The following is a 27938-nucleotide window of genomic DNA, read 5'->3' on the forward strand; positions in this document are numbered from 1 at the left end:
TTGAGGATAGGTACAGATATTTTAAGTAAACGCACACGTCCACAACGCATACCCACAGAATTTTTGGTGTCTATATTGGAATTGGTCCTATATAATAATTACTTCGCATATCAGCAAGAATTTTTCCTGCAAATTCATGGGGTAGCAATGGGGTCGCCGGTAGCCCCTGACATTGCTAATCTATATGTCTCCCAATTTGAAGAAACAGTGCTATATCCATCGCCTTTTTTCAAATTTATCACCCAATGGTCAAGATACATAGATGACATCTTTTTTATCTGGAACGATTCTGAACAGCAATTATCTGAATTTCTTAAGTGGCTGAATTCAACAAATCTTCACCTCAAATTTACCATGACATTCCATAGAGAACAACTATCTTTTTTAGATATTCTCATCACTAAAAGTGTAGGTAAAATTCAAACAACTCTTTTTAGGAAACCTACCGACCGTAATAATTTCTTAAAATTCGAAAGTCATCATCCACGAAGATTCAAGGAAGGTCTACCTGTGGGACAATTCTTTCGTATTCGCAGGATTTGTTCAGACCAACAAGATTTTTTACACCAAAGTATCATCATGAGTGACAGGTTTAAGGAAAGGGGTTATCCTACTGCAACGATAAAAAGAGCCTACAAAAGAGCCAAATTTTCTCCCCGGGAATCTCTCTTACAATATAAGAGCAAGAAACAGATGTCACAGATAGTATGTGTGCTGGAACACACGAATTTCACTCAACAGATTAGGCAGTCCATACAGCGAAATTGGCATGTCCTTAGCCCGCATCAGATTTTTCGTTCTTTACCCATGTTCTCATATAGCCGAGGTACCAACATTAAGCAACAAGTAGTACGAGCTACTCAATACTTGGATCATGCTCCCGGCCCTCCGGGTCAGACACAATGTGGTAATTGCAGCTTCTGTACCCAGGCCATCACTGGCATTGAATGGCAAGACCCTAATACCAAGGTCCGAATCACACGACGACATTCTGTACACTGCAACTCAGAGTATGTGGTGTACGGTCTCATCTGCCCATGTCAAAAAATATACGTGGGCAGAACTAAACGTAAAATTAAGGTCCGCCTCATTGAGCACAGAAGCCGGATCAAGAATCTCGATGTCAAGGCACCTATAGTACAACATTGTGTTGCTCATCAACACAAATTTGAAGACTTCCAGTGGTTAATTATAGAACAAGTTATACAATCCTGGAGAGGGGGGGACAGACTTTCTATATTAAATTTAAAAGAACATCAATGGATTTACCGCCTACAATCTGTGGAACCACGGGGACTCAATGAAAAAATTGAATGGTATACTCTCATCTAGATTCTCCTCTATAGGATTACTCCCCCGATCTCATTCCTCTCTAAGATGGCAGACAGTGACGTCATTACCCTTTTATGGATAGATTGGAATACATTTTTGTTTCAACATTCTTAAAATGGCTCCTCACTACGTCATTTCCCTTTTATGGTTTTAAAATGGCGTACCTGGCAGGACAATCAAGGGATATCCCAGGCCGATGTTTTTCAAAATGGCCGTCGACAACGTCATTTCCCTTTTATGGACAGCCTTCGTTCAAACATGGCTGTGGATATGACGTATATGCCCTTATTTGGATACACTCACAAGTTTGGCGCCTTTTTTGCTCTCTTAAAGGTCAGCGTCTCCAGAGTCTCTTGCTGCCGATAGTTTACTCACGGCCAGCGATAGACTATGCTTCAAGACGGTAATAATATATATGGGCATAAGACCCCCCCTTCCTTAAAAATACTTTTCAACTTTGGTGTCTTTTATTATGCACTGTTTCACTTACAGGATCACACAGAGACGCTTTTCAGCGCAGCTATTCAAGTCAGTATGTTGCATACAGTAAGTGTTCTTTCAATTCACACTGTCATCTCGCTTCTGTGGTGGGACTTAGTGCGCACCGGTCTCTTGTACTTTCTTTATTCGCAGTAATGTCAAGCATCTTCAGGCAGCAATAGAAGAAGGTAACAGCGGCACCCGACCCCCTGAGGAAGGAGGTTTCCTCCGAAACACGACGTGTCGGAACAAAGTCGGACTTCACCACTTTTACCACTCATACCATCAGCACTGCGATTCTGATGCCGGACATTGAATTGAAAGTTGCAAGTTAAGTACAACTTTACAGTACAACTTGAGATTTCAGGTGCATCGGGACAGCTATATTGATAGTGTCCTTTATAAAATTAGCTCATCGGGACCAATGATTATAAATAAAGTAAAGCTTACGCTACAATAAGCTTTCATTAGCCTAGCTACTGGGCATTTAATATATGAGGCCCCGATGAACTACCCACCTCTCATCTATTTCGGGAATGATTTATTAACATAGTAATAACAGCAGAAAAGGATCAAAATGGCCCATCCAGTCAGCCCAGCAAGCCCCTTATGTTAGTATCTGCCACGCGGTGTAGGTTACCCCCATGTTTCTCTTTTACTGGGTGATGAGTCGTTTTGAAAATTCAGACAGTGCTGCTTGACATGCTTTGCTTATGGACTTGGCCTGAGAAGCAGTCCTGTGCATTGTCCGTTATGACTGTGTATCAGTACACCACACCGTAAAAGTCAGGACCCGTGTTGGTTGTCATCTGAAGCCAATTCCTCTTTCCACCCTCACCCTCAACTGAGAGATACTCCAGGGATAGGTCAAGCAGTTGCTGTTATCCACATCCCTTTCTGAGTTTAGTGTTTGTGAATGATGTAACTAACGCCCTGGAAATGGAAGTTATCCACATATGAGAAAAATAACTGTTGCGGGAGCGCTAGGGAGTGGTCCCGATTCCGGGGAGATAGGTGTGCCCTTGGACCACGGCGTGAATGCAGAGGAACTCCGAGGCAGGCAAGATGTGTCCAAGCATGGGCGGACAGGCTGACCACCGGAGCCCTGACCTCTGCTGAACCTGAACACACCCGGAGAGACTCAGCAACGCAATGCTGGTCTCTGGGGTAGCCCTCCGGCCACTCGATAGCCCTTTCAGACCTGCCGTCCGGGAACGGCAGATGAAACAGGACAGACAGGTTGAGGACAGGCGATGGTACTGGAACTTGGAACAAGACAGGAACTCGGGGACTTGGACAAGGCTTGAAGACTTGGACGAGATGAGGACTCTTGAAACTTGGAAGGTACTGGCCCTCAGGGCGCCATAGACAGTCCACGGTGGGCTGGTCACGGACCACACTGTCCCACTGCGTGCCCTACACAACCTGAAGAGGCTGGTTGCGGACCATGTGGAGAGCGGGACATGCGCAGGACTGATGCTCAGAACGAAGGAGGGATCCGGGCAGTGCTTGAAAAAGGATCCAGCTGGAAGAGGACTCCAGTCACCGGAAATGGACACCGGATCAATATAGATTTACTCCCTGGAAGGTCGGCTGAAGGCAAGATCCGGCGGGCAAGGCAAGGCTTGCACCTGGAGCTAGGAACTAGCGGATACATCAGGATCAGGACTGGAACGTAGGACATCGGGTACAACAGGACAACAGTATCTCTGGACACTAGAACATCAGGGACGTCTGAAACACGGAGCATAGAACATCAGGTACTTCTGGACCTGGAACATCAGGATTAGGAACATCCGGAAACGGGGACATGTGAAGGCAGGACGGACAAGGACGCAGGATCTGAGGAGCAACCAGGAAGTGCAAATGAAGATGAAGGATCAGGAACCACAGATGAAGACAAGGGAATTCCCACGAAGAACAGAGTGCCTTGAAGAAGCGAGGAAGGGTCATGGAGGTCTCCTGGAATGAAGAGCTGGAACAGAGAATCCAGGAGCTGACTAGCTTCTTGTGAAGGCAACGACAGACTGAGGGAAGGCCCTCTTTATAGGGCTGAAGAGGAGACGCCTTGGGGACGTCATCGGGAAGAGCCCAGGAGGACTGCCCACTGCAGGCCCTATAAATAATGAAGAGAGGCGTGGCCGCATGCCTAGGAAGGAGGCAGGACCTTGGAGAGCGGTGGTGGAGGCGTCCATGCCGCAAGGGAAGGCTCTGACATCGGCGGCTCCCTGCCGCGAAGGCTGAAGATGATGGCAGCATCCTGCCGCGAGAAGAGGAGCTCCGGAGCGGCATCCGGGCCGCAGAAGAGGACACGGATGGCAGAGGCCTCCAGGTCGGGTGGAAGAGGAACTTCAGCGGCAGCCTAGCCACGAAGAGCAGAAGGGGCGGCGCCCAGGCTGCAAGGAGACGGCAGTATCGTAACAATAACTTAAACACAGTTGCAGCTAATAGAAGATTCACCATGCTGCTAAGATGCCTCAGTCTTGTTTTGTAGAGCAGCCAAGATGAGATTTGTACAGTGTTCTCTCAACTTAGCTTGATGGACTCTACCTGGATAACATCAAGCTAGGTTAAGAGAACATTGTACAAATCTCATCTTTGTGTTAGTTTCCTCACTCCAAAGGTCATCAAATCTTCACAAGTGCATTGTTCTGTTCGTATGCCTCACTCTGAATGGTAAAGTGGCCCTATAACCCCTACACTACTACTTAAACCCCACCTCGAGTTACCAGGTGGGCCTTATATAGAGGTTTAACTACCTAACTACTATAAGGGCCTAACTGAAAACGCTATTTACAAAACGATTGCAAAGTGCGATAAAGCCATATTGCACAGCTCAACACAAATGAAAAAGGTGTAGTTATTTCCCCTGTTAAAACTGGGCAATATGGCTTCGCAATTTGCGAAGCCAGCCCACTTGGACAGAAATCTCACCTCAAACTCCTCCCGCTTTTCCACATTAGCATCACACCATGCGAAAAGCCTTATCTGGTTATTAGTTAGCCAGGTATATTCAGGGGCATGGCCACGCCACCGAAAATCCCGGATTAGTTAGCCAAATATATTCAGCTAATGTTTTCAGCTGGATAGTGGCTGAATATGGACCTTCTAGTTTAAACGTGATATGTAATGATAGCTTCCACAAACTGTTCAGCATTAATTTCTTAAGGACCAGGTGGACAATGAATAGATGAAAGGTCCCGCCTAAAATAACTATCACAAGTCACTTTGGTGTCAGTTTGATTCTAAAAATTAAAAAGTACCCCACCTCCTCCCTAATTTGACCCCCCTAAGAATAGTTTGCAGAGCACGATTGATTTAGCCACAGATTGTGTGCTTTGGAATGCCAGGAATCTGTTACACAAAGTAAATATAACCCTGAATCTTCCTTTAGATCATAAATTTATTTGTTTCTTGCTGAGTGGGTATTTACAGATCCAGTTTTTTTGGAAATTTCTCTTCTGGGTGGGGGACCTACTACTTTTCGTGGCAGATAACAATGGACAAATTAAGCATCTTTCACCATGGAGGAAGTTGTAACAGTTCTTTCCTTAAGTCCGTTATACTTTCCCCTAGCTATTAAAACAAGAATAAAGCTTTTCTCAGTTCTCATACCCAGCATAGTAAAAATTGAAAACTGAAGGCTAAAGTACCTACATAAAACTTCTAACGGAAACTCCACCACCTGTCATATTCACATAAATAGTAGGGATGTGCATTTGTCTAGGACGAATATGACAATTTCAATGAAACTGTTTCGACCACCCCGAAAAACGATGGAAATTTTCCCGAAATTTTTCTGGGTTAGTGCATGCTAACCCAAAATTCGGGTCAGCCGGAAAAAAAAAACGCACCGTGGGAAATACGAAATTTTCCTTGGTTCCCCGGTAACGAAGCCCGAAACGATCAGGTCATCCGATACACATCTCTAATAAATAGTGCACTGCACTGTTCACCAGGATGGAAAGACATATGTCCTGGCAACCCCACAATGTAAGCTGAAAAATAGTCAAACAATAAGAAAAATAAAGCCCCTTCAGTTTCCTAGAGCATCAAGTCCAGATACAAGACCAAGTCACAAATGGCAAAGATTGTTACAACAGATCCCACAAAGGGACAAAACTCCTTGGGTGCTGACCCCTGCTGGCATTTCAGCAGGACAAACCTGGAAATGAATTTGTAACTTGCCTTGAACTCTGATTTGGAAACAGGGCTGGCTTTAGGGCAACTGTGTAAGTATGTGTGAGAGAGAGCCTCTGTGTGTCTGAGAGCCTCTGTGTTACACACAGACTCTGATATGCACACACTTGCACATGCTCATTCTCTCACACACACGGGCTGTCTTGTACACAGGCTCTTGCACATACACATTCTCGCATGTACTCCCTCTCTCATACACATATTCATGCTTTACTATCTCTCTCTCACACACACACACACACAGGCTCTCACACAGGCTCATACTCAGATTCTCAGTCATTCTCACTCCCACACATTCTCAGGGCCTCCTCCTCTCTTCAGGCTGCTGTGAGGTGAGGGTTTGCCAAGGCCCTACCGGGCCTGTCTTTGGGCTGTAGCGGGATGTGGTCTGCCATGGCCCTGCCACCATCGGGCCTCTCTTTGGGCCATGGCAGGATGGAATCTGTCACAGCTCTGCCACTGAGCCTCTCTTTGTTTCTACAGGCTGGGTGATGCTGGTGGTGCTCAGGATGCCCCTCAATTCATGGCACCCCGAGCAGCCACCCAGCTTACTCACCCTACAGACCAGCTTTGTTTGGAAAAGTGAGTAATCCAAATCAAAACAATATAGTGGGAACTGTAGTCACATGGAAGTGATTGAGGACTATACCATTGGTTTCCCAGTTCAGTGAAACTGAATATTAAATTAGGTGTCATATAAGATTCCAATAGTTTCTGGGCAATATCAGAAAACAGCTTATCTGTTACCCATTTAAGTTGAGAGCAGAAAGATGTGGTGTGGTAGAGATCAAGTTTTCAGTGGAGACCATAATAGGAGGTGGAAAACTACTTATACAACTTGGGTGCCAGCCAAAATCTTTTCTGGAACCAGGGCAAACAGTTTTCCTTGTAACCATTTTGCTTTTTTTGGACTTTGTTGGTTTTCTGCCCTTTTTAGATATATTTTCAATTTCTTTTTTCATTATTGCTTATATTTTTGTTTCTATTTTTGCTTTCTTGCTTTATTTTGTCATGTTTACATGTTTTTGTTTTTTTGCTAGGGTTTTTGTTGTCTTGTCTCTTTGTGTTTTTTGCTTTGTTTTAATTTACTTTTCTCTTTCCTCTCTCCAATCTCTCTTCTGTGCTGGCAGGGAATAGCCCAAGACCACAGCATCTGCACCAGTTACCAATTTTTAGGCACCCTAGTGTCGGGAAGCGTTCCACTCTGGCCACTGAGCGTCCACCCATAGCAGCAGGCTCTAAGTCTTAGAGCGATTTCTGCCATTATGATACAAATGGTTGGATGCTGCTTTAATTTATTTTTACATATTGACCTAGTTTTGAGGATGGACTTAAATCTATATGTTTTGTTCGTTTTTGTTTTTTTTTTGTTCTTAGAAGTGTGAAAATCATCCAAGAAGCCATGAATTCTAAACTTGCTTTTTCTATATTCAGTCTTGCAGGATGTGTGTACCAACTAGTTCAGAATATTGGACCAGACGGAGCCAATCTTTTAAAACTGATTCCTGTTCCTAAATCTTCCGGAAACCAACTTCCATTAGTTCAGAACGCCGTCTTTTCTGAGGGATCGAAAGGGAACACGGCAAACCCAGTTCGTATTTTTCAGGCACAGCTTCCAAGCTGCACCACTGCTTCATCACTTCAGGTGCCTGTTTACCAGCAAACTAACGCTACAAGCTATGTCCTCACAAGACAGGTTGGTAATGCAGACACCTCTGCAATATCCTCTGTGAAAAAAGGATGTTCTTCCTCCTCCTCAGTTCAGAGCAATTCTGTTGTTCTTGATAAACCTTCTCTGCAAAAAATCTGTATACCACCTTCTAACCAGGGTGACAAAGCATACATGTTGGTTAACACTAAAAATCTGCCATTGACTGTGAAGTCTCCAGTGTTGCCCACTGGGCACCATCTTCAGATTCCAGCTCATGCAGAAGTCAAGTCCGTTTCGGCCTCCTGTTTGCCACCTGCCATCCAGCAGAAAATATTCACAGCAGCCGTGTCTAATGCTTCTGAGATGCAGGAAGTTAAAAACGTTCCTACTGTCATCTATGTATCGCCAGTGAACACAGTGAGAACAGTGGTTTCCCAACAGTTGCAAAACATTTGCCCCAAAACAGAAATAATCATGACAAAAACACAAACTGCAAATGCGACTGCCTCAGTAGGTCAGCAGTCCCAAGGAGCGCCAATGAAATGGGTTGTACAAGAAAATCCTCAATCATCATCATCCCCTTGCCTTGTTCCTGTCAAGTCATCCAACAACATGGCTTCCAAGATCCTCAAAAGTTTGGCAGAGATGAGGAATATAGAGTACAACTCTGCAAATATTTTGCCACTATGCTCCAGTTCCGGAGCACCCATAAACAAAATATCGCCAATAAAGGATAATGCTTTAGTTATGTGCAACGGGAAAGTGTATCTGCTAGCCAAGAAAGGCTCAGACATTCTTACAGGGGAAACCGACAAGCAGTCCCAAACTGACAAGCAGTCCCTTCAGTGTGTCCCAACAGCCAATGAAGCTTTGCCCAGGAAAGCCACAGAGTTACCAAATTCTGACTCAGTTGCTAAATTAACCAGTGAAGTGGTTAATATAGTATTATCCAAAACGAAAAGTGTAAACGTTCCCAGTAATCCAAAAGGAGACCCAAATGCAGAGACTGCCTTGCATCCCAGGGTCAGAAGCAGTGTGAAACTGGAAACAGATGGAGCAAAAAAGGTCTATCAGCACACCAGTGGCACAGCGAGTCATTTAGCGTCCTTGTCCACAATGCAGGCTGCGCCCTCTGTTAAATCGGCAGCCAACAGGAAGGACCTACTAGAAGAAGAAAACTCTGGCTTAGATTCCGCTAGTAAGGGAACAGCCGATGCCAGCTCTCACCCTAAACAACATTGGGACGCACTTGTGAAAGAGGAACAGGTAAGCGTTTCCCATTATTAACTCTTCCGAATGGCAAAGTGAGATCATTTGAACTCGCTGGCTGGAAAGGCAGGCCATTTAAATGTAAAGAGATCAAACACATGACTCGTTTCATATTCACATGGCCTGTGCGGTACATCAGCAGTAATAGCAAGCATGGGGAAACGGGTACCTGATAAATACAGAAAGCATGGCAGAGGAAGGCACTGTATAAGCCCAAGAATAGAACTGAGGAGCTGCCTAGTGTGATAAATACGGGACTGACAGCTGAGGGTGGCAGAGACATTATTTTCAAATGTGATGGGAAGGGACCAACAAAACAGCATGCAGGGCTGTGTCTTGTGAAACCAGGAATCGTTAATAAATGAGACTGCTTTACTATGACAAGTGCTGGCGGGGGTTAATTCATTTTTGTAAGGACTGTAAATGGTTTTTGATTTGGTCATTCTGCTGCTTTACCTGAGTTAATGTGTGATGAACTTCCAAGAGTTCAGGGGCTCGCTCAGACTCCAGATTTATATAGTTTGTGGTACAAGCCTCATAGGAGTTGAGAACTTTTTCTTAATCCTTGAAACCCTGATGTTCCTCCCACAAGCAAGAACCCTTTTTTCTTCCTGCAGTTTTCTCCCGTTTAAAATCATAAACACAAATTCTTGGGGAAAATTGGTTTCATCATGTAACTCAAATATATACATATTCATATCTATCTTTTTTTTTGGGGTTACCTGACTCCACTCTAAAACCCCTACAGCAGATTCAAAACTCAGTGGCTCGATTATTGATAGGCTCACCTATGAGACATCATATCTCTCCCATTTTATGTAATTTACATTGACTTCCTATTAAATTCTGTGTGAAATATAAAGTATTATCTTTAATTCACTCTTGAATACATGATCCAGAATCAACTTGGCTCTGCACTACATTACGACTATACAAGCCAACTAGACATCTCAGATCAGAGAAAAATACTTGCTTGATGTTCCCTCAGTTAGACTGGCGAGATTAAATATAACAAGAGAGATTTCGGTGGCAGGCCCTTTGTTATGGAATTCAATTCCCAATACTTTAAGGCAAATTACCAACCACAAAGAATTTAAGAAGGCAGTAAAAACGTATCTTTTTAAGATAGCCTTCGGAGAACAGCCCAGAAGGATTGGTTAACTCCTAAGAGTCTACACCATCTGCCTGTTAGTCAACAGTCTAAGGTGCATACTTGCAAAATAATGACGAAATTTTTATTTTATTTTTACTTTAAAATTTCTGACTGTATCTTTTTGTGGTAAAAATAGTAGTTTCTTTTAGAATTAGGGTTTATAAATATACTTTGTATTTTTTTTTTTATCTGTTTTTTTTATTTTTTTATTCTATTTTACTAATTTTCTACACTATATTTGTTTTAGTTGATTGATATTTTTTTTAATTTTGTTTTTGTTGGAATTGTTGTGAACCGTTTTGGTCAAACTGTGTTTGTGAAAGACGGTATAGAAATATTTTTAAATAAATATATTATATACTGGGAGTGCACCCTTGCTTGCTTCGCTGTCTGCTCTGTCGTGCCTTGGGTGGAAAATTCAAGCTGAAAGGTAGAATTTTCTGCCCCTCCCCTGAGCGTGTGTGGATGTTAAGGGAACCCAAGTGATAAGAACATAAGAAAATGCCATACTGGGTCAGACCAAGGGTCCATCAAGCCCAGCATCCTGTTTCCAACAGTGGCCAATCCAGGCCATAAGAACCTGGCAAGTACCCAAAAACTAAGTCTATTCCATGTTACCATTGCTAATGTCAGTGGCTATTCTCTAAGTGAACTTAATAGCAGGTAATGGACTTCTCCTCCAAGAACTTATCCAATCCTTTTTTAAACACAGCTATACTAACTGCAGTAACCACATCCTCTGGCAACAAATTCCAGAGTTTAATTGTGCGTTGAGTAAAAAAGAACTTTCTCCGATTTAGTTTTAAATGTGCCCCATGCTAACTTCATGGAGTGCCCCCTAGTCTTTCTACTATCCGAAAGAGTAAATAACCGATTCACATCTACCCGTTCTAGACCTCTAATGATTTTAAACACCTCTATCATATCCCCCCTCAGTCGTCTCTTCTCCAAGCTGAAAAGTCCTAACCTCTTTAGTCTTTCCTCGTAGGGAAGTTGTTCCATTCCCCTTATCATTTTGGTAGCCCTTCTCTGTACCTTCACTATCTCAATTATATCTTTTTTGAGATGCGGCGACCAGAATTGTACACAGTATTCAAGGTGCGGTCTCACCATGGAGCGATACAGAGGCATTATGACATTTTCCGTTTTATTCACCATTCCCTTTCTAATAATTCCCAACATTCTGTTTGCTTTTTTGACTGCGGCAGCACACTGAACCAACTATTTCAATGTGTTATCCACTATGACACCTAGATCTCTTTCTTGGGTTGTAGCACCTAATATGGAACCCAACATTGTGTAATTATAGCATGGGTTATTTTTCCCTATATGCATCACCTTGCACTTATCCACATTAAATTTCATCTGCCATTTGGATGCCCAATTTTCCAGTCTCACAAGGTCTTCCTGCAATTTATCACAATCTGCTTATGATTTAACTACTCTGAACAATTTTTTGTGTCATCTGCAAATTTGATTATCTCACTCGTCCTATTTCATTCCAGATCATTTATAAATATATTGAAAAGTAAGGGTCCCAATACAGATCCCTGAGGCACTCAACTTTCCACTCCCTTCCACTGAGAAAATTGTCCATTTAATCCTATTCTCTGTTTCCTGTCTTTTAGCCAGTTTGCAATCCACGAAAGGACCTCGCCACCTATCCCATGACTTTTTACTTTTCCTAGAAGCCTCTCATGAGGAACTTTGTCAAACGCCTTCTGAAAATCCAAGTATACTATATCTACTGGTTCACCTTTATCCACATGTTTATTAACTCCTTCAAAAAAGTGAAGCAGATTTGTGAGGCAAGACTTGCCCTGGGTAAAGCCATGCTGACTTTGTTCCATTAAACCATGTCTTTCTATATGTTCTGTGATTTTGATGTTTAGAACACTTTCCACTATTTTTCCTGGCACTGAAGTCAGGCTAACCAGTCTGTAGTTTCCCGGATCGCCCCTGGAGCCCTTTTTAAATATTGGGGTTACATTTGCTATCCTCCAGTCTTCAGGTACAATGGATGATTTTAATGATAAGTTACAAATTTTTACTAATAGGTCTGAAATTTCATTTTTTAGTTCCTTCAGAACTCTGGGGTGTATACCATCCAGTCCAGGTGATTTACTACTCTTCAGTTTGTCAATCAGGCCTACCACATCTTCTAGGTTCACCGTGATTTGATTCAGTCCATCTGAATCATTACCCATGAAAACCTTCTCCATTACGGGCACCTCCCCAACATCCTCTTCAGTAAACACCGAAGCAAAGAAATCATTTAATCTTTCCTCGATGGCCTTATCTTCTCTAAGTGCCCCTTTAACCCCTCGATCATCTAACGGTCCAACTGACTCCCTCACAGGCTTTCTGCTTCGGATATATTTTAAAAAGTTTTTACTGTGAGTTTTTGCCTCTACAGCCAACTTCTTTTCAAATTCTCTCTTAGCCTGTCTTATCAATGTTTTACATTTAACTTGCCAATGTTTATGCTTTATCCTATTTTTCTTCTGTTGGATCCTTCTTCCAATTTTTGAATGAAGATCTTTTGGCTAAAATAGCTTCTTTCACTTCCCCTTTTAACCATGCCGGTATTCGTTTTGTCTTCTTTCCACCTTTCTTAATGTGTGGAATACATCTGGACTGTGCTTCTTGAATGGTATTTTTTAACAATGACCACGCCTCTTGGACATTTTTTACTTTTGTAGCTGCTCCTTTCAGTTTTTTTCTAACAATTTTTCTCATTTTATCAAAGTTTCCCTTTTGAAAGTTTAGCACAAGAGCTGTGGATTTGCACACTGTTCCTCTTCCATTCATTAAATCAAATTTGATCATATTATGATCACTATTGCCAAGCGGCCCCACCACCGTTACCTCTCTCACCAAGTCCTGTGCTCCTCTGAGAATTAGATCTAAAGTTGCTCCCTCTCTCGTCGGTTCCTGAACCAATTGCTCCATAAAGCTATCATTTATTCCATCCAGGAACGTTATCTCTCTAGCGTGACCCGATGATACATTTACCCAGTCAATATTGAGGTAATTGAAGTCTCCCATTATTACCGCACTACCAATTTGGTTAGCTTCCCTAATTTCTCTTAGCATTTCACTGTCCGTCTCACCATCTTGACCAGGTGGACGGTAGTATACTCCTATCACGATAGTCTTCCCCGACACACAAGGGGTTTCTACCCATAAAGATTCAATTTTGCATTTAGTCTCATGCAGGATGTTTATCCTGTTGGACTCTATGCCATCCCGGACATAAAGCGCCACACCTCCTCCCTGTCATTGCGATATAATTTGTACCCTGGTATAGCACTGTCCCATTGGTTATCCTCTTTCCACTATGTCTCTGAGATGCCAATTAAGTCTATGTCATCATTCACTGCTATACATTCTAATTCTCCCATCTTACTTCTTAGACTTCTGGCATTAGCATACAAACATTTCAAAGTTTGGTTTTTGTTTGTATTTTCATTCTGCTTTTTAATTGATAGGGATAGGTTAGAATTTTTTAGCTCAGGTGAGTTTTTAGTTACAGGCACTTGGACTACTTTTCTTATCATTGGAACCTCACTGTCGGGATGCCCTAATTCTAATGCATCATTAGTATCCTTTAAGGATACTAATGATGCAATAGATAATTGCCTGGCAGTGTGAAAAAGCAAGTTTTACCCTGTTGGGAGTGGAGACATGTGGGTAAGGTATAGGTCGGAGGGTTTGCAGGTGGGGATGGGTGGACTGTAGGTTGGGGTGGGGTATGGTACTGGGGCACTTTCCCTCGTTTTCTCTTCTTCCCATTGTCTGGGAATGGGGTATAAGTGTTGTGGTTGTGAGTGGTGAATGTGTAAGTGGTAACAGGAGAGTGTGTGTTGGGAGGGGGACCCATCCCCAGTTTCCACCCACCCTCCCCTGTGTGTGTGCACTTTTTCTCTCTCCCCTCTGTACTTCCCATTCCCTTCTCCTCCTCCATGTGTGTGTTGTGGGAAGATAAGAGAGGGGGGGGGGGTGTTGGTGGATGGACTCATTTCACTTCGCAGTCTCCACAGACATCCCCCTCACCAGTGTGTGGAGGGTGAGTAGTTATGTATGTGTGTTTGTTATGGGGCTGCTATAAGTGGAATTAGGGATGAACTGGGTGGGTGGGTGTGCGCGCATTCTCCCCTTCACAACTTTACCCCTCTATCCCTCTCCTCCTTCTCCCAGGTATGTAGTAACTGGGTTGTGTGTATGTGTTATGGGGAACAATTGAAGGTGTGTATGCTTGTTGGTGGCTGGACATGTGGGGTGTGCGTGTCAGGGAGTGGTTGGGCATGAGGGGGACTTTGGGGTGATTGGGAGGAGATGGGGGGTTTCTGGGGGGTTGGGGTGCTTATGTGGAGGGGATTTAGGCAGTGGCGGGGAGTTGGGAGTGCAAGTGTGTGCAGGGGTGTTTGGTATATGAGGAGTGGGAGTATATATATATGTGTGGAGGTATATGTGTGGTTTTGGGGAGTGGGGTATACTTATGTGAGCTGGGGGGTGAGAATGCATATGTATGGGGTGTGGGTTAGGCATGCGCCTATATGGAATGAGAGTGCGTGTTTGGTGAATGTGGGTGGGGGGGTTGTGTTGGATGTGAATGGGGGAGAGTAGGAGGTAGAGGCGTCATGGGAGATGTCAATGGGGGAGAATAGGAGGTAGAGGCGTCATGGGAGATGTCAATGGGGGAGAATAGGAGGTAGAGGCATCATGGGAGAAGTCAGTGGGGGAGAGTAGGAGGTAGAGGCGTCATGGGAGATGTCAATGGGGGAGAATAGGAGGTAGAGGCGTCATGGGAGAAGTCAGTGGGAGAGTAGGAGGTAGAGGCGTCATGGGAGATGTCAATGGGGGAGAGTAGGAGGTAGAGGCGTCATGGGAGATGTCAGTGGGGGAGAGTAGGAGGTAGAGGTGTCATGGGAGATGTCAATGGGGGAGAGTAGGAGGTAGAGGCGTCATGGGAGATGTGCACTCTTCTCCTCTCTCTTTTCTTATTTTCCCCTTTCACTCTGCCACTGCTCCCATCCCTTCCCCTTTCACTTTAATTTTTCTCCCTCCTTACTTCTCCTCCACCTGTGCTGGCTCTCCCCTTTCTTGGTCCCCTCCCACCTCAGGCTCTGACCTCCTTCTCAGTTGGTGAGGCCTGGGATTGCTGGCCAGCTCTTCTGCTGCCTGCAACGGTTTCTCTGCTGTGCTGGAGGGGCCGGGAAACTCTACCCAGCTCTTGTTCTGTAGATGAGTCTTTTTTTTTTTTTGGGCTGTCATTTCATTTTGGTAGTGGGGCTGGGAAAATCCCATCTGCTGCCTGCGTGGCTACTCCCTTTTCAGGGTGAACCTCAGTAGCCTCTCCCTTGCCTGCGCATCTGCTGCTTTCAGTGGCCCTGCGCTTTGGAGGTTGATGGCCATCCCTCGCTGTGTGCAGCCTCTGCCTTTGCTCCAGATTAGGTCATTGCATCGCGCATGCACAGACCTGACACGATCATTAGCCGGAGCCCTAATAATCTTATAATATAGAGGGATATGGATAAATAGATATGTGCTGTATATGGTGCTGCTCAGAGTGTGGTCTTTATTTATTTATTTAATAGCTTTTTAATATACCGACGTTCGTAAGACACATCACGCTGGTTTACAAATAACTCTGAGAAGGAGGAATTACAATGAACAGGGAGACGGGGCTGGAGCAGGCGAGAACGGGAGAGACAGGGAGGGGGAGGGAGAAAGAAAGGCGGAAAAGAGAGAATAGAGTGAAAAACAACTATAACAGTAGAAAAAAACAGCAGATTGAAAAACTTATTTACAGTATTTCATTATATTACATAATATTACATCAACAAAGGGTAGAATCAGGGAAGGAGGGGAACAGCTGTATGTGCTAGGCATGTTTCTGGGTGGCTAGGAAGACAGCGGGGAGGGGAAGGAGCTAGGTATGGTTTGCATCGGGGGTTTTACATGTAATAAATTGTAGCAAAGCTAAGCATGGGAAGAAGTAATCTTTCACTGCTTTACATATATATGATTGCAGATCCAAGTCAAGATTATGGATCCTTTGGAAGAGGACACTTTGACAATCAGTAGGAGGAAAGATACTTTATTAAAGAGGAGATTTGGTATTTTCAAAGATGCCAGAGTGAAACTGAAGAGACTTCCTGTACCAAGTCTGTTGGCCACATCAGGCTCCAGGAGTACAGATTCCGAGATAAGCAGAGACTTTGGAAAGGATATAACAGGACCAGGAGAAGAGCCTTGGAAAGAAGATGAGGTAAGGAGAATGCTATAGTGCAGATTATATTAGAGCAGCAGTGCTAGCAAAAGCAATTGAGGTGCACTGCTTTGGTCCAAGTTTTATTTCATGTCTATGGAAGAATGAGGGTTTAAAGTTTTTTTATTTTCCAACCTTTCCTCCTTATTCACCCTTGCCATTATGAAATTAAGCCGATCTTTCTCCGAAAGCCATGCAGGTGTCACACTGCTACACAGACGGCTTCAGAGCACGAAGCAGACATGTCACTGATGCATACAAAACAGGAATACAGCAGAGATCACCGAAGAGCAGATTGCCGGTGCTCCAAGCAGGCATGAAAACAGCACAGACAGCTGACAAGGGAACTCAAAAGGAAGTTTAGTAATGGGGGCTATCTTTCATAATAGCTGTTCACTGTTTCATTCCAAAATGTATAAAATATAATAAATGGGGAGGGCAAGAATAAGTCATTTCTATGGATTAAATGCTGCTTTACGTGTTGAACCCCCTATGTTAATAACACTGATAGAAAATACACAGGTAAAAAATAAGTATTTCTGGAGGTGTGGTTAGGTCAGGGGGCACAACTGCATGTGTTGTGTTGTCTAAAATAAATAAATAAATACCCATACCCAAAGCAGGAGCAGAAATTGCACCAAAATGCCCAATTTCGATTATTTACGCCGAAATGTATTAGAACATGAACTAGGAGTATGTACAAGAGCTGCTGTTTGAAACAGTGTGACTAATACCATCACCCAAAGAAATCACCAGTGTCACTGACAATATATAGTCAAATGAAAATATCTGTTAACAAAATTCAGATCTCTTCTCCAGTTCCACCACTGAAATGAAGCCAATTTTTTATGCACTATCAAAGCAAAACTGTTTTTACCAGTATCCTATAATTTCTTAGCGTCCAGACAGATGAATCCAGAACCAGTGGGTTATGCACCTTTACCAGCAGATGGAGATGGCGCAAACTGACCACAGTATATATACTCTTGCAATGACATCAGTCTGCCAGTATTCTCCAGCAGATGGTGGATGTGCATTACCCTACTAGGAATTGCTTCAAATTTAGAGGAGAATTAATTGGAGAATTTGGATTGCCAGCTTTCCTGCGGTGATACCTAATGTTTTCACGTAGATAAGCAGCTGAATTAGCCATGCTGTTTGGGTACGTCCTCCGTGCCACTAGGTGGCAGAGCTCTCCAAGTATGGTTAAGTCTTTCAGCTAGGCACTCCCTCCTGTATATCGCTCGCTCTGCCTGAGGTACCTCAGTCAAAAGTTTTCTGCGCAACAGAGTGCGCGGTGCTCTCTACTTCTCCTCACTTCAACTGATAAATAACCTAAAAAAAAAAAAAAGAGAGAAGCTGCATCGATAGATCTCATCTTAAAAAAAAAAAAAAAAAAAAAAAAAAAGGAAGCTCTTCATGAGGCTTGCCCTTACGAGATTTTATTTACATCTCTGGGCATTCCCCTTCTCACAGCTGACTGCTATATTAGTCTGTCTCCTCGGTCACCCTCCCGTTTCTTCCGGGGCGCACCAAGTAGAGACTGGGGGAGGGACGCTCTCGCAGCCACTGATACACTCACTGGTCTGCTGAGAGACAGCGCGCCAAAATCATAGCCTGGGTCGGAGGCTATTGCCACGGCGCTGAAACATCAAACCGCGCCAGTGCCAACGGATTTAGTCAGCTTCAGCTGAAGCATTGACACGCGCACTAGAGGCGCTGGGACCATCGACGCAGCTGAAGCACTGCCGGGAGCGTCGATGAATCAGCCGAAGCACCGTGACCTTTATTCAGTGCACCAGAGTGCCGAAGATGTCGCTGTACCAACGCGTACGGCCGGCACATCGAAGCACGCATGGGGCACTTCAACAGATGAAAACTCGCCGGCTCGCCAATGTATGACACCACGCGTACAGATGCGCTGGATCAACGCTGCAGACACGCCATGACCTGTCTACAACTGCGGCCACCCTGCTCTGTGCTCACACAGGAACATGGACATGAGCAATGGAAGACGGGCGCGCCATATATCGGCCATTGCTTGGACGCTGGACGTGCCGCAGCATCGGCGCGGTACCGGAGTGCGCCATGACATCGGACATGGGCACCGGTTGAGCCAATGCATGAGCGTAGGTGCAAAATGGAAAAAAAAAAAAAAGGGAAACATCTGAGACAGCGCTGGGGCATGCTATTCTGCACACCAACTGCCTCCACAAGAAAAAAAAAAAAATGCAGTGTCAGCCGAGTATGGACCAGGGCTCCCATGTGTCGGATTGCCTCGCAGCTACACGCGAGGTCATCCAAAAGAGGGACGCGCGTCTACTCATCGCTAGTACCTACAAATGTGCATTAGCGACAAAAAATAAATAAATAAAATGAAATAAAAAAGAGAAGAACGGAGTCTCGCATACTGCAACCTGTTCCGACTTGACAGCATCCTGCCACCAAACAGCGCCGTGTATTTCATTTGCATGCTAATCACGGTCACCACGCTGAGTCCAGTTCCGCGTCAGTGTAATACTAGGCGTTTTACAGCTTTCTTGAGATGCCTACGGAACCGGTCACTTACTACAAAAATCCATTTGACTGCCTTAGTGAGTCACTGGGACTTTCCAAAAAAAAAAAAAAAGGGAAGCATAGACCATTGCATCTAAAATGCTCCAGGCCTCCCTTCCAACCATCGCGCATATCTTGCGTAGGCTACAAGACAATCCATTTCCATAGATTTGGTGTCTCTTTTCAGACTTCAACGAATGCCTAGACAACCGGACGTCTTCCATGGTTGCATTTGATCGTCATAACAGACATGGTTCCTGACATGGCGAAAGCTTACCATACAGTCTAGCATCTCTTTACCAACATCAATTTTACTGAACAGTTCACAAGGCTTACGAGACAAAGAACATCAACCTTTTTTCATTAACATCTCACCAACGTCCATATATAGCACAACATTACTTTTCAGTCTCTGCCCACTACCGAGCATTACAAAAAAAAAAAAAAGGAAGAGGACCTTAAGCCTCATCCCCATTATAAGCCTCCGTCTCGCTAACTATTGTGACTACATATTAATCAACAACAGGCGTAAAGACAGCGGACTACGCTGCCTCACCAAACCCTGCAACTGCCGAATCCTCAACGGAGCAGGGGCAGGTACGTCTTGAGCACCATGCGAACCGCTCGGGCCTCCAGATGATGGTTGTGCCATTGAGATTAGACTGGAGACCATTGCCCTTGCGTAGACTGATTCTAGCACACTTCTGATTCCTGTGCACATACTTCTGATGAGTGAAGCAGGAGACCCAACTTCCTTCCTTCCAACCTGGAAGCTCATCACTTTGGATTGTTGGGTTTTTTCCATTATTAAACACCATTACTCTCTTCATTTCTCAACCTTACAAAGTAGTTGCACAGAAACAACGTGTCTCCCCTCAGATTCCAACTACTATCAAATCTCGGTGCCATTGGCTGGCCTCTGTCACATGGTAGGAGTAAAGGATGGCCGACACCATCTTAAAAAATGGGGGGTCGGGCAAGTCTTGGGGGGTTGGGAGGGTGGTGGTTTGCAATTAAATTTGAAGGGTTGGGGTGGATTTGGGTTTGTTTTGTTTTTTTTTTTAAATGTGCCCTTTCTCCCCCCCCCCCCCCCCCCCCCCAAAAAAAAAAACAATAAGAAAACCACACGAAATTTAATGGATTTTCCTATCGTTTCGACAGCCCCCCGAAATGCAACAAAATAGGAAATATCTTCTTTATTTCCTATTTCGTTACAAACAAAATCACATCCCTAGTGTTAATACATTTTTTTTGTCTGAGCTCAGTGTTTCTTAAGTACAGAATTAGTTGTCTGTTTTTAATCAGGTTTTTTGCTGGTCTGTCCACAGTTGCTTTTAAAGAGAATACTGGCAGGTTGATGTCACTTCAAGAGTATATATACTGTGACATCAGTTTGCTCGGTCTCCACGTGCTGGTAGAGGTGCATAACCCACTGGTTCTGGATTCATCTGTCTGTCTTAAAGAAAAGGAAATTATCAGGTAAGTAGTAATTTCTCAGTGAAATGCTCCTCCATTAATTCTTATTGTTCCAGTTCGTACAACTATCCAGCAGCCCTTCAATCCATCTAGGCAGATCTATCTTAATTAACTCAGGAAGAGAGACGTCTGTTTCATCTGAACCTTCTCTCCCGCGGTCTGACAGCCTAGATATGGACAATTTCTCCTTACCCAAGGAAGTTGAGGATATAATAGTGTCCGTCAGGAAGCTGTCCACTAGGAAAGCTTATAGATTTAAATAGAAACTGTTCTCCTCATGGTGGACTCATTCACATACATATTAAAAGAGCTACTTAAATACTTGTTCTCCCTTCTTTCCACCAGTCTTAGCACCTTATCAGGGAGAACTCATCTCAGTGCCGTAGCAGCCTACCACCCTCAAATCGAGGATAGGCCAGTCTCCTCTCATCCCTTTGTATCCAGTTCATGAAAGGGTTATACCATACTAAACCTGCAGTTGTGAAACAATGGGACCTAACGTGCTTCTTGCACATCTTTGAAAGATTGGAAGTGGCTTCTCTGAAATTTCTCACAACAAGACGTTAGTGCCCTTGACCCATCAAGCCCCTGAGGTATGAAGTACATTGAGCCTCAACACCATTGATGCCTCGAGCACCAGAACACATCACCATCAAAACATCGGACTGCAGTGTCCCTGATACAGCTGTTCGCCAATGCATCGATTACTACCATATCTATAGGGGCTTTCTCAAGGACAGAAGAGGATATGATGCACCTTCCCCCTCCAGTCGTGACAGCACTTTCACCATCAAAGTTACTGGAACAAGGACTCCACCTGGATATGCCAGTTTCCATTTGTTCCCTGGTGTCTCTCACATATAAGCCCCCAGTTCAAATTTTATAAAGTCTAAAAGATGAACAAGGAGATTCCATACTGGTATCTGAATATGTTCCACCTCCCATGCCTGGCCAGAGGGCACATCTGCCCTTTGACCAAGTGGTGGAACTACTGAAGATTCCAGTAACTAAGAATAGGGAGGGTACTTTTCAGCCCCTCTTTTCCAAGATATCAGATATACTCCCACAAGGAGTCCCATTATTCCCAGATCGAATGGATACTCCATCAGAACCCCGTGAGGCGGTTTTAGTTCCCAGCACTTCCTTGCAGCAGTGTCCCGGCAGTCAGAGGATGTGCACCATAAGTTCATCCCTCTAGGGCAACCAAGGACCCCTTATCAATCACCACCTTCATCACTGGAGTTCTGGATTAGTGTCCTCTCCCCTCTTGGTTCAAAGGAAGGTTCAATGGGGATACCTTCCGACCACCTACCTGAACCACCAGAACATTTGTCTCCATCTGATGACCTCTCTTGCTCCAGATTTCTAAACAAATTGGGCACAGTGTTGGTTAAGGATCATAAAGGCAAGGATCCTCTCACAAAAGGCTTCTACCACTTCCAAGTTCTGGAGACCCCAGCAGAGCCAGAAGAAATTTCAATCCATGACATTCTGCAAGAGTTGCAAATAAGAATTTGAGAGAATCCAGTTTCCTATGCCCCAGTAGCAAGGAAATTAGACCTCAAGTATAGAGTACAAAAATGCCCAGGTTTCAGAATAGTAGAACTGCCTCACCAATCAGTTGTAGTGGAATTAGCAATGAAAACACTAGGTAAGGATCCCAGGCTACTGGAAAATTTTGGCAAAAAAGTATTTCAGAGATCCATGCTTAATGCATGTATTTTTTATTCACCACTTCTACAATGCTTACATGACGGCATGCAAAAACTGAAGCCCTTCCTTCAGCCAGGTGATAGCAGTTGTGCATACTCTCAGCCATTCTCAGAGGCAGCAGAATGTACAGTTGTGCTCATAAGTTTAAATACCCCGTCAGAATTAGTAAGATGTATAGCATTTTAAGAAAACATGAGTGATCAGACAAAACTTAGTTATTTTTAATGTTTCAAATTAAACTATTATGCATCACTGAATAGCACAATCATTAAACAATATCAATAATGGAAATAATAAAATGGCCCTATTCAAAAGTTTGTGTACCCTTAAATCTTAATTTCGTGTATTGCCCTCTTTTTTGCATTTATCGACGGCTTACAGTCTTTTGTGATTGTTGTGAATGAGAACAATTATTTTCTCATGTGGAATTGCTGCTCATTCCTCTTGGCAAAAAGCCAACTAACTTCTTTAGCTATCTGGTATCAACTTCATGTTTTAGTTCTCCCCAAAGTGGCTCAATGATGTTGAGATCAAGAGACTGATGGTCACTCCAGAACCTTCACTTTCTTCTGCAGCCACTGAAGGGTCAACTTGGCTTTATGTTTCAGATCATTGTCAAGTTGGAAAATCCAAGGGCACCCCATGAGTAGCTTCCTAGCTGATGAATGCAAATTCTCCTCCACTATTTTCTGATAAGATGCTGCATTCATCCTGCCATCAATTTTGACTAAATTCCCTGTGCCGCTGTAGCTCACACACCCCAAAACAGCAGAGATCCACCTCCATGCTTCATGGTAGGCATGGTGTGCTTCTCTTCATAGGCCTTGTTGACTCCTCTCCAAACATAGTGTTTATGGTTGTGACATAAAGTTCAATTTTGGTCTCAACACTCCAAATTATTTTGTTCCAGAAGGTTTGAGGCTTTTCTAGATGCTTTTTGGTGTATTGTAAGTGAACTGTTTTGTGGCATTGGTGCAGCAATGGCTTTTTTTTCTGGCAACTCTTCCATTCAGTCCATTTTTGTTCAAGTATCTGCATGTTAAAACACCAAACCACTTTATTTCAGAGAAGCCTGTATTTCAGTAGAAGTTGCTTGTGGGTTTATCTTTGCATCCAAACAAATTTTCCTGGCAGTTGTGCCTGAAATCTTTTTTGGTCACCCTGTCTGTGGCTTGGTATTATCAAAACTAGGGATGTGAATCTGGATCGGAATCGTACACGAATCGCGAGAAATTTTCATTCCTGTGATTCGTAGCGTTTTAATCGGCTGCGCCTGAGCCGAAAAACTCACCCCGACCCTTAAAATCAAATTCTTTAGAATCTCCCACCCTCCTGATCCCCCCCCCCCCCCCCCCCAAAACTTTCTTAAAATACCTGGTGGTCCAGCGGGGTTCCCGACCCACGACCCCCCCCAAAAAACTTTCTTAAAATACCTGGTGGTCCAGCAGGGTTCCCGGGAGCAATCTCCCACTCTCGGGCCGTCGGCTGCCAGTAAACAAAATGGCGCCGATGGCCCTTTCACATGGTAAGGGCAAAGGGCCATCGGCGCTATTTTGTTTACTGGCAGCCGACGGCCCGAGAGTGGGAGATTGCTCCCGGGACCCCCGCTAGACCACCAGGTACTTTAATAAAGTTTTGGGGGGGGTCGGCAGGGTGGGGGATTCTAAAGAATTATATTTAAAGAGTCTGGGTGAGTTTGGGGGGGGGTTGGATGTGTTCCCTTTCTCCCCTACCCCCAAAACGATAAGAAAACCACACGAACCATTCATGGGGTTTTCCTATCGGTCTCGGGGGCTCCAAAATCTGAGGATTTTTGAAATATCATACGATATTTCAAATCCCTAATCAAAACCCATGATTTTCCACTTCTTGATAAGAGTTTGAACAGTAGTGATTGCCATTTTCAAAGCTTTAAATATCTTTTTATATCTTTTTCCTGATTTTATAAAGTTGAACTACCAGTACTTTCGCTCGTAGATCCTTTGACAGTTCTTTTGCTTTTCCCATGCTTCAGTATCCACCAAAGTCATTGCAGCCCTGGATAAAATGCACAAGGGTTTCTCAAGAGCTAAGAAACTAATTGACTATTTATACACAGACACTATACAATCAAACAAGGCATCGGTGTGGATACCTATCCTTCATTGCCATCTCAACCTGTGTGGGTTTAATGATTGTGCTATTCTGTGATGCATAATAATTTAATTTGAAACATTAAAAATAAGATGTGTTTTGTCTGATCACTCATGTTTTCATAAAATGCTACACATCTTACAAATTCTGCCAGGGGTATGTAAACTTACGATCATAACTGTATATGCCATTTTATTTGTTCCATTTATGATATGTTCGACATGACACCCCACGCCTCTTCAGCCTTGGAGGATGATTTTCAGCACACAGGATGATTTGGTTGAAAACCGGTAGTTTGCGTGATGATGTACCCAACAAGTTGATGGATATCCCCTGCCTAGGACTAACATAGAAAAACAGTTGCTCAACTAAAGGAACATGTGGTGGTCCAGTCTTTCTCCACTTCCACAGTCCACTTCAAGGCAACCCTAGTATGCTTCTGAAAGGTTCTACTTACAAAGACATCCTTTCCAGCAGTTTCAACAATACCAGATGCTACTTCTGCAATTATATCAACTTCCATTTCAAAGTTGGCAAAGTGTGTGCCGCCAACCAAAAGTGGCACAACAGGTCCAGCCCATACCAGGACCAAGAATTTGACCATTTTCCATACTCAGCAAACATCCTTCCATTAGGGGGTAGAATCCAGTGCTATCAAGTGGAATGGCGCAAGATCACAAAAGACAACTGGGTTCCAAGTTTGTGGAGTCGAAATACCACCTGCGTTTCTCTCGGCTTTCCATACTCCCTCATTGCTCAGCTTTCCATCCAGATCCGTCCACTTAGAGGTGGAGTTGCTTCTCAGTTAGCGGGTGGCAGAACCTGTTCTGCACCATCAGTATGTCCATGAGCTCTACTTCTTTATCCCCAAGTGGAAATGATTTTTTTCTTGTGGCAATTACATCAGCCAAAATAGTCGGTGATCTCCAGGTTTTTGTTCATTGCTCTCATTATATGCAGTTCTTCCACAATAAGTTGGTGCTCCATACTCACCAAGGTTTCTACTTAAGGTAATGTCAGCTTTCCCTTTTAATCAAGCCATTATGTTACCTACATTTTTTTCCTAGGCCACATGAATATGAAGGTTAAAAGATCTTCATTCATTAGACTGCAAAAGAGCCTTGGCTTACCATAGAAAATAAACTCATCCACATCGTCAGGCCTCGCAACTTTTCATCTCTTTTATGATCCCAACCAACAGACATAGCAGTTGCTAAATTTACATCCATCGTCTAACTGGCTAGCAGACCTACAGATTATAGACTCAATCAAGGCTCATTAGGTTAGTCATGCTTGCATCATTGGCTCCGTCCGCAAGCTGTACCAACTCTGAGACATCTGCAAAGCTACACCGTTGTTACAGTGCACACTTTTGTACCCCATTACTGTCTAGACATTCTTTCAGAGTGACAGTAAATTTGTACAAACAATAGCAATGCTGTGCAAATATTTTCTGTATGTCAATACTTTACACTAATGGACGTCATAAAAGCACTATCTCTTATGTCACCACAGTGTCGGGTGACATAAGAGATAGCGCTTCAGTTTGGCCGGTTCCTGTGGACATTAAGAGTGACTCTACAAGCTTGTGTTAAAGTTTCTTGTCTCTGGAGATTTAGATAAGTTTTCTTTGGATTCATCATTCTTACTTTACTTCTAGAATTTTTTATTTGCAACAAACGGATATTTTAAAAAATTTACAGACCTGGTATTTTTGGACATTGGGTTTATCCTGGGCCAATGATTAAAAGGCCAATGATAAAATACACAAGCACCTGTTTCATTTATAAGATGTAGGGCACCGCATTCATTGGTGCAGTCTAAGTGCCTTTTATATGAAGTCCGTTAGTGTAAAGCATTGACATACAAAAAATATTTGTGCAACGTTGCTATTGTTGGTGAGATCTTGAGTTTGCTTCAGTGTTTTTTCACCGTTTGGGTTTTCACTTTTAATAAATTTGGACAAGCAGTTTTGCCTAGTCTGTTCACCCAGTAGTCTCTCTATGATGGGATCTGGGTTGCGCCAATGCATTCCTCATCTTGGGACTTCCCACATGTCCTGGCTAATTCTGTTCTGCTCGTCAGTGTTGCCATAAACGGTGTTCTCTGTAGACGGTAGGATGAAGTTGCCATTCTAAATAACCACCCGCTTCCCTGAAGAGTCAAATGCCTGGCTAGATTTAGCTCAGAAATCAACTGAAGATGATCATGAGGCAGAACCCACATGGGAGCTCCAGCATTTACTTAATAAAGCAAAAGCTTTAAGAGTTTAGACAGAAGGGTCCGTTTGGGGTCATCAGATGATGTCACCCACATATCATGGCTAATTCATCCTACTGTCTGCGGAAAACATCGTTCATGATATGCAAACTTGCTTTACTATTAGAAATCAAACTAAGCTCCAATTCTGGCCCATCTCAAAAAGGTCTGATGGAAGGACCATGTCTTGAAGGTTTTTTCTAAAGGAAAGAAGTTTACTGCCCACATTTCTCTAGGAAGTTTTTCAGTCATATTTCCATCCTTCAGAGTCCTAATATTGTACTGCAATCCTCCAATATAGGTTATATTTTCATGTTATGGTTAAAAAGTTATATCTCCTTGAAACAAAAATGTAAATCTTTTTATGTACAGGTGGTTTCCACACCAGAGCAGGCTGCTTCCCAAAAGAGAAAACTCCAAATTCTGGATAATGTTGAAAGTGTAAAGAAGAAAAAAACAGAAAAGGAATCCACCACCAGCACCAGCACCATACTCTCAGGGTTAAAAAGTGCCTGCAGCAGCCTCCAGATATTCAGACGGCCTGCCACCTCTCACCCCCCACCTCCTCTAAGCTCCGTTATGCTGCAGGACAGCATGGACTGGTCGCCATCTTCCCTGCCTAATCCCAAGCAGCAGAGAATAAGCAAGAACGAGACTGTGGCTCCGGAAGAAAGCACAATGGGGACCAGTGGAGCATCCTCACCTGCTGAGGAGGACTCCCCTCAGCCTCCACCAGTTCCCAGTGAAGCTGTTGCACTGGATCCTGCTGAGAATTTTTTACCACCCCCACCACTAGATCCAGGCGATTCGTTTCGGGATGAAAAAATAAGACGCCTGAAAGAACTTCTCAGGGAACGAGAGGAGGCGCTGGAAGCAATCAGGAGAAAGATGAGGAAGTGAAAATGAGAAATCTGAAGGAAGATCATTTCTGATCAATCAGTTGTTGACTGTCTGACATAATATTTTACCTACCTTTTGACTTAAAATGTATTTTTCACCTTGTAACATGACAGCAGTGCTGTGAAAATACAATCTATTTGAACTTTGCTTTCGTTTCCTACTGGTATTCCTTTTCTAGCCTTTTCAGATTTTATTTTTCTGATTTCAGCCAGTATGTGATTTCTAAATGTGCAGAATAATTTTTGAAAAGGACTGGCTTCCTCTGGGGTTGCTGACCTGCCCTTAAATACTGTGCTGTCGTTTGTGACTTCCCCTAAAACAAGAGTAGAGCAAAATGGCCGTCATGGCTGAAGTCAGAGCAATTGCAGAGTTATGTAAAAACTGAAGGCAGATGATGACATTAAATCTTTCGTACCACAGTTACAAGGAATTATATTGCTTATTTATGTTCTAGAGTTTGCAGGTTTTCAATCAGGCTTGAAGTCATTTATTGTAATTTATTTATTTTGTAAAATTCCAGGGAATCAGGAGAGTCATTTCCC

General features: G+C 43.5%; 1 protein-coding gene across 1 annotated transcript in view; it reads left to right on the forward strand.

The window, feature by feature from the left end:
* Positions 1-27543, forward strand: part of LRIF1 (ligand dependent nuclear receptor interacting factor 1) — a 51670-nt gene extending 24127 nt beyond the window's left edge. The window contains exons 2-4 of the mRNA XM_029602016.1: positions 7447-8929; positions 16123-16359; positions 26869-27543. Coding sequence (XP_029457876.1) covers positions 7447-8929; positions 16123-16359; positions 26869-27396 — 2248 coding nt within the window. The 3' untranslated portion in view covers positions 27397-27543. The remainder of the gene's footprint in view (positions 1-7446; positions 8930-16122; positions 16360-26868) is intronic.
* The last annotated feature ends 395 nt before the right edge of the window (positions 27544-27938 follow it).

This window comes from Rhinatrema bivittatum, chromosome 5 (genome assembly GCF_901001135.1).
Source record: "Rhinatrema bivittatum chromosome 5, aRhiBiv1.1, whole genome shotgun sequence".
Classification (NCBI taxonomy): domain Eukaryota; kingdom Metazoa; phylum Chordata; class Amphibia; order Gymnophiona; family Rhinatrematidae; genus Rhinatrema; species Rhinatrema bivittatum.